The following is a 13,280-nucleotide window of genomic DNA, read 5'->3' as shown; positions in this document are numbered from 1 at the left end:
GGCTCTGAACTTTTTCACTTCAGAGTGTCTGTTGTTCCGGGCGTCACTTTTTGCAACTTAGTTGAAGAATTTCAGGTATAGTAAATGCACAAGGTACTGATGGGACGATGGCTGGGGAAGTAACATGACAAATGTCAGTGCGAGAGACACTAAAGAGAAAAGAAACAAACAGCATAATTTGTGTGATACACAAGGCTTGGAGACCAGAGATCCTGAAGAATGGGGATGACATTGTCAGTAATGGTGAAGGCAGAGTGCGTGGCAGGTATAGGACCCAGCAGTGCGGGGAAAATTTTAATAAGTGCTCGTATTTGTTTTTATTCTTTCTCCATCTTCCATATTTAACTCAGTTTTCAGACTTTTACCGCACTTCCTCTCACGGCATCTCCCCAGAGGAACACAGGTCTATAACACTCAAGTTTCCATTATGATCTTCCCTTTGATTATCATTGTTGTGATGATAGTCTTAATACGCCTAAAGCTGTCAGGATCCAAAATACTTGGAACCAAAATCAGTGCCCCTTCGGGGGCAGGGAATGAGAATTTGAGTTAATTGACTAATGACTCATTCATTATCGAATAGTGATACCACATTATCAAAAATAAAATCTCTCTCTCTCTCTCTCCCTCTTTCCCCACCCCTCTCCTTTTTCTTTTTTTTTTCAATATATGAAATTTATTGTCAAATTGGTTTCCATACAACACCCAGTGCTCATCCCAAAAGGTGCCCTCCTCAATACCCATCACCCACCCTCCCCTCCCTCCCACCCCCCATCAACCCTCAGTTTATTCTCAGTTTTTAAGAGTCTCTTATGCTTTGGCTCTCTCCCACTCTAACCTCTTTTTTTTTTTCTGTCCCCTCCCCCATGAGTTTTTGTTAAGTTTCTCAGGATCCACATAAGAGTGAAAACATATGGCCTCTGTCTTTCTCTGTATGGCTTATTTCATTTAGCATCACACTCTCCAGTTCCATCCACGTTGCTACAAAGGGACATATTTCGTTCTTTCTCATTGCCATGTAGTACTCCATTGTGTATATAAACCACAATTTCTTTATCCATTCATCAGTTGATGGACATTTAGGCTCTTTCCATAATTTGGCTATTGTTGAGAGTGCTGCTATAAGCATTGGGGTGCATCGGTACTCCTGTATCCCTTGGGTAAATTCCTAGCAGTGCTATTGCTGGGTCATAGGGTAGGTCTATTTTTAATTTTCTGAGGAACCTCCACACTGTTTTCCAGAGTGGCTGCACCAATTCGCATTCCCACCAACAGTGCAAGAGGGTTCCCGTTTCTCCACATCCTCTCTAGCATCTATAGTCTCCTGATTTGTTCATTTTGGCCACTCTGACTGGCGTGAGGTGATATCTGAGTGTGGTTTTGATTTGTATTTCCCTGATAAGGAACGACGTTGAGCATCTTTTCATGTGCCTGTTGGCCATCCGGGTGTCTTCTTTAGAGAAGTGTCTCTTCATGTTTTCTGCCCATTTCTTCACTGGGTTATTTGTTTTTCGGGTGTGGAGTTTGGTGAGCTCTTTATAGATTTTGGATACTAGCCCTTTGTCCGATATGTTATTTGCGAATATCTTTTCCCATTCCGTTGGTTGCCTTTTAGTTTTGTTGGTTGTTTCCTTTGCTGTGCAGAAGCTTTTTATCTTCATAAGGTCCCAGTAATTCACTTTTGCTTTTAATTCCCTTGCCTTTGGGGATGTGTCGAGTAAGAGATTGCTACGGCTGAGGTCAGAGAGGTCTTTTCCTGCTTTCTCCTCTAGGGTTTTGATGGTTTCCTGTCTCACATTCAGGTCCTTTATCCATTTTGAGTTTATTTTTGTGAATGGTGTGAGAAAGTGGTCTAGTTTCAACCTTCTGCATGTTGCTGTCCAGTTCTCCCAGCACCATTTGTTAAAGAGACTGTCTTTTTTCCATTGGTTGTTCTTTCCTGCTTTGTCAAAGATTAGTTGGCCATATGTTTGTGGGTCTAGTTCTGGGGTTTCTATTCTATTCCATTGGTCTATATGTCTGTTTTTGTGCCAATACCATGCTGTCTTGATGATGACAGCTTTGTAGTAGAGGCTAAAGTCTGGGATTGTGATGCCTCCTGCTTTGGTCTTCTTCTTCAAAATTACTTTGGCTATTTGGGGCCTTTTGTGGTTCCATATGAATTTTAGGATTGCTTTTTCTAGTTTCAAGAAGAATGCTGGTGCAATTTTGTTTGGGATTGCATTGAATGTGTAGATAGCTTTGGGTAGTATTGACCTTTTGACAATATTTATTCTTCCAATCCATGAGCAGAGAATGTCTTTCCATTTCTTTATATCTTCTTCAATTACCTTCATAAGCTTTCTATAGTTTTCCCTCTCCTTTTTCTATCCTGACCCTGCCCTAAGGCCAGCCCCAGTAATGAGTCCACACTGCTGCAGATGTATGTTAACTGACTATAATTTAAATAAAACCAAAGAACTCAAATAAAATAAAATTGGCAAAAATACAGTAATTCAAAAGCAAAAAATAGAAGCATAGCAAAGGCTTCAAAATAAAAATGCAATATACACACCACCTAAGTTCTAGAGTAACCCCTGAGCAACATAGAAACCAGGAACACATACTAGCATAGCAAAGGTTTTGAGAACTAAACTGACAATGGAGCCACCACAGAAAGTAAAGCAGAACCTGGGGTCTGAATTCGACCAGTGTGTCCAAATACTAAAACAAACAAAACACCCAACAGAGGCACCTGGGTGGCTCAGTTGGTTAAGCGGCTGACTCTTGATTTTGGCTCAGGTCATGATCTCACTTGTGAGTTCAAGCCCCTCATCAGACTCTGTGTTGACAGTGCAGAGGCTGCTTAAGATTCTCTCTCTCCCTCTTTCTCTGCCCCTCCCCTGTTCACGCTGTCTCTGTCTCTCGAAATAAATAAATGAACTTTAAAAAACACTTTCCAAAGAATTTTTAACAGGACTCAGAGTCTCACAACATAACTATATGTTTTTCATATTTATTTTGAGAGAGAGAGAGAGAGAGACAGACAGAGCACAAGCAGGGGAGGGGCAGAAAGAGAGAAAAACACAGAATCTGAAGTAGGCTCCAGGCTCTGAGCTGTTAGCACAGAGCCCGACGCAGGGCTCAAACCCACAAACCATGAGACCATGACCTGAGCTGAAGTCAGCTGCTTAACCAACCAAGCCACCCAGTTGTCTCCCACCACATAACTATCTTAAATGTCCAGGGCAAAATCTAAAATTACTCACTATGCCAATAACTAAGAATATATAATCCTCAAAAGGCAATCAGCACTGGACAGCAAAATAATTACACGTTATTATTTTTTTAAGTTTATTTATTTTTGAGAGAGAGAGGGAGGGAGGGAGGGGTAGAGAGAGAGGGAGAGGGAGAATCCAAAGCAATCTCCATGCTGTCAGCATAGAGCCTGACGTGGGGCTCAAACCCATGAACTGTGAGATCACGATCTGAGCCAACACCAAGAGTCAGACGCTTAACTGACTGAGCTACCCAGGCGCCCCCAGACAGATGTTTTAAACCAGCCATGATAACAAGCTCCCATGGGGTAAAGGTAAACACTTGAAATGGCTGAAAAGGGAATGGAAGAAATTCTCAATAGAGAAATGGAAGCTGTAAAAAAGAACCACATGGAAATTTTAGAACTGAAAAATACAGTATTTAAAACTTAAAAATCACTTGATAGACTCAGTAGCAGAACAAATATGTCAGAGAAAAAAAAAAATCAGTGAATTTGAAAATAAATCAGTAGAAATCCACCCTGAAGAAAAAAGACTTCACAAAGAATGGCCTCCTTTCTGCCCACGAACGCCACTGAGGAAGCATCGTGAAAGTCTCCCTCCCGCCATCATGTCTAAGCCAGAGTCTCCCAAAAAGCCTGAGCAGCTGTGGAAGTTTTTCATCAGAGCTTTGAGCTTTGAAACAACCGATGAGAGTCTGAAGAGCCATTTTGAGCAATGGGGAACGCTCACAGACTCTGTAGGGATGAGAGCTCCCAACACCAAGTGCTCCAGAGGCTTTGGGTTTGTCACGTAAGGCACTGTGGAAGTCGTGGATGCAGCCATGAATGCAGGGCCACACAAGATGGGCGAAGTGTTGTGGAACCAAGAGGGTGGTCTCCAGGGAAGATTCTCAAAGACCTGGTGCCCACTTACCTGTCAAAAAGATTTGTGTCGGTGGCCTTGAAGAAGACACTGAAGAACATCATCTAAGAGATTCCTTCGAACAGTATGGGAAAATGGAAGTGATTGAAATCATGACGGACCGAGGCAGTGGCAAAAAGAGAGGCTTTCCTTTTGTCCCGTTTGATGACCATAACTCTGTAGACCAGATCGTCATTCAAAAATACCATGTTGTGAGTGCGAAGTAAGGAGAGCCCTATCTGAGCAACAGACAGCGAGCGCTTCATCCGGCCAAAGAGATCCAAGTGGTTGGGGAAACTTTGGTGGCGGTCGTGGAGGTGGTTTTGGTGGGAATGACAACTTTGGTGTTGACAGATTTGTGAGCTCAGCCACGCACAGCATGGCAGGGCCTAGCTGCTACAGAGAAGACATGTTTTAGACCATACTCATGTGTATGGGCCAAAAACTTGAGGACTGTGTTTGTGATTAATTGTATCACAGGTTCTTTTATTTTCGGTTCTGTGGAAAGTGTAAAGTATCCCAACACAGGGTTTTTAATTTTTTTTTTTCAACGTTTATTTATTTTTGGGACAGAGAGAGACAGAGCATGAACGGGGGAGGGGCAGAGAGAGAGGGAGACACAGAATCGGAAACAGGCTCCAGGCTCCGAGCCATAAGCCCAGAGCCTGACACGGGGCTCGAACTCACGGATCCCGAGATCGTGACCTGGCTGAAGTCGGACGCTTAACCGACTGCGCCACCCAGGCGCCCCAACACAGGGTTTTTATGTAGATTTTTTTTTTTTTGCACCCGTGCTGCTGATTGCTAAATGTAATAGTCTGATCATGATGCTGAATAAATGTGTCTTTAAAAAAAAAAAAAAAAAAAAGAATGGCCTCGGGAACCTATGTGATGACATCAAAAGGTGTGACCTTTATGTCACCAGAGTCAGTGAAGGATGGGAAAAAGGGATTGATGCAGGAAAAGAAGAAAGAGGAGAAGCGGGGGGGGGGGGGGGGGGGGGGGGGGGGGGGGGGGGGGGGGGGGGGGGGGGGGGGGGGGGGGGGGGGGGGGGGGGGGGGGGGGGGGGGGGGGAAGGGGAAGAGGGGGAAGGAGGAGGAGAATGAGGAGAAATAAAGCCTGAAAATGCCCCAAATTTGGTGGAGACATAAATTTATATATTCAAGAAGCTTAATGAATCCAGACCAAAAGAGATCCTGTCTAAACACATCATAAACTACTAAAAATCAAAGACAAAGAAAAAAAATCTTGAAAGCAGCCAAAAAACAAACAAACAAACAGAAAACATGTGAGTGGACAATAATTTGAATTACTGCTGATTTTTTTCTCGGAAACCTTAGAAGCTAGAAGAAAGTTGTCCAACACCTTTAACATATGGGGGACAGGGGTAGTTTGGGAAGGAAGGGGGGCCAATCCAGAATTCTATATCTAGTCCTTCAGGAATGAAAGAAATACAAAAGCATTCCCAGATGAAGGAAAATTAGGATAAGCCACTGTCAGCAGAAACTCTCTTTAAAAAAAAAATGTATAAAGAAGTTCTTCAGACTGGAAAGAAATGTCAACAGAAGGAAACAAAGCTTCAGGAATGAAAGAGGGACCAAAAAAAATGAATGAAAGAAAAAGAGGGGGGTGCCTGGGTGTCTCAGTCAGTTAAGCGTCCAACTTCAGCTCAGGTCACGATCTCACGGTTTGTGGGTTCGAGCCCCCCATTGGGATCTGTGCTGACAGCTTGGAGCCTGGAGCCAGCTTCAGACTCTGTCTCCCTCTCTCTCTGCCTCTCCCCCACTCACATTCTGTCTCTCTCTCTCTCTCTCTCTCTCACTCAAAAAATAAACAGTAAAAAAAAATTTTTTTTTAAGAAAAAAAGGAAATGATTGCATAGTTAATAAAAAGAATCAGGGCACCTTGGTGGCTCCGTTGCTTAAGTGTCTGATTCTTTTTTTTCTTTTTTTTAATTTTTTTTTTCAACGTTTATTTATTTTTGGGACAGAGAGAGACAGAGCATGAACGGGGGAGGGGCAGAGAGAGAGGGAGACACAGAATCGGAAACAGGCTCCAGGCTCCGAGCCATCAGCCCAGAGCCCGATGCGGGGCTTGAACCCACGGACCGCGAGATCGTGACCTGGCTGAAGTCGGACGTTTAACCGACTGCGCCACCCAGTCGCCCCATTCTTGATTTGGGCTCCCATTCTTGATTTGTCCGATTCTTGATTTGGGCTCAGGTCATGATCGCAGGGTTGTGGCATTGAGCCCTGTATCAGGCTCTGTCGTGAGTGTAGAGCCTGCTTAAGATTCTCCCTCTCTCCCTCTGCCCCTCCCCTGCTTGTGTTCTCTCTCCCTTTCTTTCTCTCTCTTTCAAAATAAAATAAAGAGAATCATTAAGAAACAATAGAAAAAAGAGTGTAAAATTTCTTGAGATTGTTGAAACCTGCTTTTCAAGTATCCCGAAGCAACGGATTTTTGTGCACCATAAAGGACATTATTGGGAGAACTGAAAAAATCTGAACATCTGTAGATTAGATAACAGCATTGTCTCAGTGTTAATTCCTTGATTTCAGTAATTACAATGTGGCCATTTAAGTGAATTCTTTGTGTTTAAGAAATGCAAATTGAAGTATTTTGGCAGTAAAAAGACATTGTGTCCAGAATATACTCCTTTATGATTCTGGGGCTTAACCTTTTTTGAGACATGGTGTGGAATATTTGGATAGTCAAAGAAGATTGGAAGGGAAACATTTGAGAAAAACTGTTTTCAAGAACTTTAGAGGAGGCGGTTTTGCTGGAGAATACAGAGTTCAGAGGTGATACAGGTGCCTAGTCTCAAAAAATAATGGATGGCTTAACTGAACAAGTGAAACTTTTATAGTGTCTGGTGAGGTGACTCAAATTTTATTTTAGGTAAAAATGGGTAAGGAAGGGATTCTGGGTGGAAGGAACAGCAGCCTCGAAGACAGATAAGGGAATGTATAAAACTTACCTCTTGAGTAGCTTATAGACATTTGGATGGAACTCAAGGTTATGTATAAGAACATGGGTAGGTTAGGGTCAAATTGTGGGAGACCTCAAATGTCGTAAAGAGAGCTTTAGAACATTCCTATTAGCAATAAGAAGATATTAAACATTTTCGAAGAAAGGTGTTTGGGGATGGACACAAGGTCTATAGGAGCCCAGTCAGAGTCAGAGTGAATCAAGGTTTACAGCAGCCCAGTCAGAGTGAATCACAGGATTTTTGTTCCAAGCGCTGGGACATGTATTTGCTCTTTCTTGATGATATTGAACAAAAAACTTGTAGCCCCAGGAGCTGCTGCTGTCACCCATGAGGGCTGTGGGGACTAAGAGGGGAGATACCCAACACCGAGGAAGCAGAACAGAAAGATGGAAACAAACCCCAAACGGACTATGATTATAGTTACTTGTATCCTCTGGCTCTAACTTCTGCATAGAAAAGAAAATTCACTTTTGCAATTACAGGTAGCGTATAAACTGTCTCTCTCATTGGCCACAAACATATTAGATCTCTCTCTTTTTTTTTTTTAATGGAAAATTGAGGGTTCTTTTTTTTCTAAGTTTATTCCGTGAGAGAGAAAGCACACGAGACCATGAGCTGTGTAGCAGCAGAGAGAGAGAGAGAGGGAGAGGGAGAATCCAAAGCAGGCTCCATGCTGTCAGCACAGAGCCCAACCCAGGGCTCTATCCCATGAACCATGACATGACAATCTGAACCAAAATCAAGAGTCAGACGTCCAACCAACTGAGGCACGCAGGCACCCCAGATTAGATCTTTCTTAACAAAGCTAATTATCCAAACTCTTCTGATGGTCCAGCTTAAAAGGAAGATTTTGGTTTTTAATTTTTTTTAATGTTTATTTATTTTTGAGACGGAGAGAGACAGAGCATGAGCAGGGGAGGGGCAGAGAGAGAGAGAGACACAGAATCCGAGGCAGGCTCCAGGCTCTGGGCCATCAGCACAGAGCCCGACGCGGGGCTCAAACTCGTCAACCGCGAGATCATGACCTGAGCTGAAGTCGGACGCTCAACCGACTGAGCCACCCAGGCGCCCCTAAAAGGAAGATTTTTGTTTTCTTACAGTACCGTTTGGAAGACCACAAGTAGAATATCCATTCAGCATCTAACATTTTCTACCAAATTCCCAATAATTCCAGTACCAACTGAACACATACCATTGGCTCTAAAGTACAACAGGAGATGGTTAGGCCAGCTGATCCATTATTGCAAGGATAAGTATCTGCCCAGATGGGAAAGAATGGTTTCTCGCTGCTCTCCACACCACTCAGCTGGGTCCACCTTTTAAATTCTGCAGCTTACGACGTCCCACTTCCAGTAACAGTTCCCTATGGTCAAAATTCTTTTGGTTGCAAAATAGAGCAACTTCACTTAAAAAAAATAAAAGCGTTTTAAGGACAGATTGGTGTCCTACCAAGATGAATCTGGCGATGTTATCATGTCAACCTGGATTGACAGGGTGGAAAGGAGGCTAAGTGGTTGGTTTGTACAAAGTGAGTCGATAGAGCTCACAATAGCAGGATCGAAAATGGAATGGAATAAGTGAAAAAAAAAATAAATAAATAAATAAATAAGAAGGGGTGCCTGGGTGGCTCAGTCGGTTAGGCGGCCGACTTCGGCTCAGGTCATGATCTCACGGTCTGTGAGTTCGAGCCCCATGTCGGGCTCTGTGCTGACAGCTCGGAGCCTGGAGCCTGTTTCGGATTCTGTGTCTCCCTCTCTCTCTTCCCCTCCCCTGCTCATGCTCTGTCTCGCCCTGTCTCAAAAATAAATAAAACATTAAAAAAAAAAAAAAAGGAATGGAATAAGTGAAGCTGAGAGAAATTGTGAAAGAATTGATGGCATACGATGGCTGTTTCTAAGAAAAGGCATACCTCCTTAGGTCGCTAGGAGGGAGGTGGTAGTAACTTTAATTTGAGCTCTATCCTAAAACAGCATATTGATCCTTTTTCTTATCCTTGGCATTTTCCCACGTTTGCCACTGTCTTACTTCCACTCATCCCTTCTTTACCTCAAAATGTGATCTGGCTTCCTGCCTCACAGACAAAACCCAAGTCACCGGGCTCTCTGTCCCCACTTCTACATTTAACATAAACGGTGCCCATTCTTGACTCAAGTCCCAGAGAAGAAGATGCCTCTGTGTCTCTCTCTTAACAATCCTGTCTCTCTTCTAGGAACTTATTTTTATTAGTCATCCATTCAGGTGTAGGAAGCATTTTGAATATACAGAAGTTTCCCTATGTTAACACCTAGAGGATTTTCTAAAGAGATGATGGCTTGAAAGAGCACATGCTGATTCCCCCTCCTGGCAATGCCCATTCTTCTTCTCCTCTTCTGTGGACCCAATTATTCTTCAAGATCCAGCTCAGGAAGCTCCATCCCTAGTCACCCTAGGCAGTTAGTCACTCCCTACCTGTTTTCCCAAAGCACGCTGTCCATTCCTCTATAACTGAACACAGAACTTTTCCCCGCCGTATCCTGCCTACCGCTGCCATCAAAGACCGATGATAAAGGTATAGGATGGTAAATACAATTCTTATCCTGTATTGTGTGCAAATCATTTCTTGCCAGATTGTCAAGTGACTGTCTCTGGGCTTTGTGGATGCCGAATATCTGCATGTAGCTGAGCAGAAGCTTGCAAAATTGGTTAATAATACCTCTGCTGTTGAGGAAATCATATGAAGTTCAGTGTTTCGAATGACTAGATTCAGAAAGCTAATGGACTTTGCTTTTTCCATTGCAGATTTATGTTGATGAAGTACCATTGCCATTTCCGGGACACACACTTATTGCCGTGGCCACAGCTGTAGTGCTGGGGGCATTGATTTTTATAACATTTATGCTTCAAATACGTAACATCCACCCAGGTGATATGTTCCAAAACTTTATGACAACAAACAAAGTGAACTTATCAAATCTCAGCATCAATCAGCTGCCTTATAGATGAAAATCTGAATAGTGAACAAACTATAATCACAGAATAATCACAATTCTCTCTTTATTTCCTGTTTTTATTAAACAATTCCTAGAACAATATGTTTAAATGTGAATATAAAAATGAGATAAAATGCTATTACCATTCAACTCATTATAACTCAAATTGCTATTTGTCAGTGTGTTTACCATTCTGTTTTCCTATTTTAAATACATGAAAATTATTTATTTATTTATTTATTCATTTATTTATTTAATTAATTGAATCCTTACACCCAATGTAAGGCTCAAGCTCACAACCCCAAGATCAAGAGTCACATGCTCTTCTGCCTGAGCCAGCCAGGTGCCCCTACCTATACAGAAAATTTCTTTTTTTATTTTTTAACGTTTATTCATTTTTTAAGAGACAGAGAGAGACAGAGCACTAGTGGGGTAGGAGCAGAAAGAGAGGGAAACAGAATCCGAAGCAGGCTCCAGGCTCTGAGCTGTCAGCACAGAGCCCGACGCGGGGCTCGAACTCACAGACCGTGAGATCATGACCTGAGCCGAAGTCGGACACTCAACCGACTGAGCCACCCAGGTGCACTCCCCCCCCAATTTCTTATGTTAACCCTTACATAGAAAATTTTCCTTGAGGTTTTTAGAAAACTGTAAAATGACAACCACCTCTGTGTGGAATGAGTTTTCCATATGTTTTCGCTTTTATTGACCGGAGCCCATTCTGTGGGAGCAGAACGCCTGCGCCTTGCTCTATTCACAAAAGAGTATAAGCAGAACACAGTCCTGCCAGGGAAAGGCAGGTGCGGAGGAGACCCATCCACAGGTGTACTGTCAGAACCTCCTAGGAATTAAAGATGAAGCCATTTGAAGCAACTTCAAAACCAGACGGTAGTGCCTAAGAAGAGGGAGATGTGACCCCCATTATGGGGGTGTTGGAAGAACACTGTGTGTGCAAGGTATTGGTTTACAAACCCACGTGCAGAAATCCAAGAGATGTACCTCTGCGTGCTCTCTCAGAGCACCTGCTCCCAAATAGTCAGAAGATGGCCAATACATTCTGAGATCAGGCTACACTCTCTTGGAAAAGCTCAGGAGAGGCAGCACACTGCTCTGACAACGTAAGGAAAAGCTAAACATCTGGTTCAGGAGAGCCCAGCTCTGAGAGCTATAAACTGTGGCCGTGCCTGTATATTGGGAAAGGTCTCTTGAGGTGGCAGTGAGCAAGGTGGCTCCAAGAATCAGACTCAGGAGCCAGGCATCCAGGATTGCCACTTCCTCGATTTGTGACCTGGGCAAGTTACTTCCTTGTGTCTGAGTTTCTTCACCTGTAAAAAGGAAATAGTCTTACTCACCTGATAGGTAGATAATTAATAGGCAGATTATTGTGAGGGCCGAATGAATAGTTGTATGTAAAGTACTTAGCGCCTGGTTCCATGAATACTCTAATTGTTAGCTGTTGCTGTTTGGTGGCGCATAATAGAAAATGATCGTGTCTAATTGTAATAAAAAGGGAAATTTATTGGAAGAATACTATAGAAAGATAATCCAAGCAAAATCTGGACAATCGATTCTTGTCACGGGCAAGAATGAGAACGTTCTGGGGACCTAGGAAACAAGAGTTTTTCAACTCTTCAGAGCATCCATTGGGCCAAAGGTCTAGAGATAAAACATGGCACCGTGGTTAAAAGTGTAAGTTCCAGAGTCTAACAGCTTGGTTTTTTTTTTTTCTTTTAATAAATGTTTACAATTTTAGAATAGTTTTAGATTTATAGGAAAGTTGTGAAGATAGTATGGAGGGTTCCCATATAACCCACAGTCAGTTGCCACTGATATTAACATCGTATGGCCTGGTTTTTATCTCCCTCCATCACTTACTAGCCATATGGCCATTGGTAAGTTATTTAACCTAAGATTCTATACTATGGTCTATAGATGTACACGTGTGTCTTCCTGTACATTCAAAGATGCTCCTGCTAAGATAATCCAACTATTGTACATGCACCCACAAATTCATTCACCTCTTCCCCCAAAAAAGACAATTCAAAGTCTACCTGCTATCTATTTCTCTTAGTTTCTTCTTGAAAAGGGGGGGAAATGGTGACAATTACAATGCTTTCACAGAAAACAAGAAATGTGAATAGAGTTTATGACCCTTGTTTCTGTAACACATACTAAAGCTGATATTAGATTCCTCTCCACTCTACATTCCATGTGCTCCCTTGCCTTTGAACCTCAGCAGCTCAGCTGACTAGGATCCTTTGCCCAAGAGAATGAACTATCTTCATTTCCAGAGGGTCTGAGTCTTTGTTAAACCTACCCTTTGGTTGTCGGGTGTCTGTTACTTTCCGTTGGTCGTTATCCTTGGGTATTTTTGGTAATAAACCTTTGTGGCCCAGGATCCACCCAGGTTAATGTTGGTCCTCATTGTGTTACAGCATCTCTACTTTTCCTCAGTAAGATCAATTATTCTCCCTCTGCCTGTTTTCCTAATGTACTAGGAACCAAAAAAGGCTACATGGCAGTCTTGGTTTCCAAGTCAGTGGAATCAATATCGTGTTCACTGCTGGAAGCATTTCTACACTAGCTGGAGAGACCACTTGATTGTCAGAGCCCAAAGTTCAGGGCACAGAGAGCAAAGTCTCAGGAGTATTTTATTAAGTGAAATATTAAAAAGAACCATTCATTCTCCATCCTTGTTTCCCAAATGAATGTGTTATAGCTATAAGGAATAACCCTGTTTACTGGGAATTATGGCATAGAACATACATTTTTTCCAACCAGGGAAATTGCCAGTGTCCAAGGGGCCATTGTGCACGGACTTTCAGTAGACTTTCTCTTTATCATAAGATCACCTATTTCTGGGTGACAGAGTAACAATAATGCTGTGAATTCCAGAACATCAACCCATTTCTTCACTTGTTTTTGTGCAGTTGAGGATAAGGTCACAGGCAAATCGTGAGGGGCTGAAAGCAATAAAGTCACAAAGTACTGAAAAGAATATCATGTCTCCCCACTCGTAACTAAAAAAAAAAATTTTGACCTAATACAAAACTTCAATGTATGTGGAAACGAGAATAACCTATTTCTAGATTTTTCTGATTGGAAAATTCTGACTACATTCAACAGGGCTTTACTATTCTCATGGGGGGGGGGGCGGGGAGT

At 42.6% G+C, this 13,280-nt stretch overlaps 1 protein-coding gene across 1 annotated transcript in view; it reads left to right on the top strand.

The window, feature by feature from the left end:
* Nucleotides 1-10,350, top strand: part of CATSPERB (cation channel sperm associated auxiliary subunit beta) — a 109,617-nt gene extending 99,267 nt beyond the window's left edge. The window contains exons 26-27 of the mRNA XM_043556852.1: nucleotides 1-75; nucleotides 9,928-10,350. Coding sequence (XP_043412787.1) covers nucleotides 1-75; nucleotides 9,928-10,131 — 279 coding nt within the window. The 3' untranslated portion in view covers nucleotides 10,132-10,350. The remainder of the gene's footprint in view (nucleotides 76-9,927) is intronic.
* The last annotated feature ends 2,930 nt before the right edge of the window (nucleotides 10,351-13,280 follow it).

The sequence above is a fragment of the Prionailurus bengalensis genome, chromosome B3 (assembly GCF_016509475.1).
Source record: "Prionailurus bengalensis isolate Pbe53 chromosome B3, Fcat_Pben_1.1_paternal_pri, whole genome shotgun sequence".
Classification (NCBI taxonomy): Eukaryota; Metazoa; Chordata; class Mammalia; order Carnivora; family Felidae; genus Prionailurus; species Prionailurus bengalensis.
This window is presented reverse-complemented; position numbering and strand designations above follow the sequence as displayed.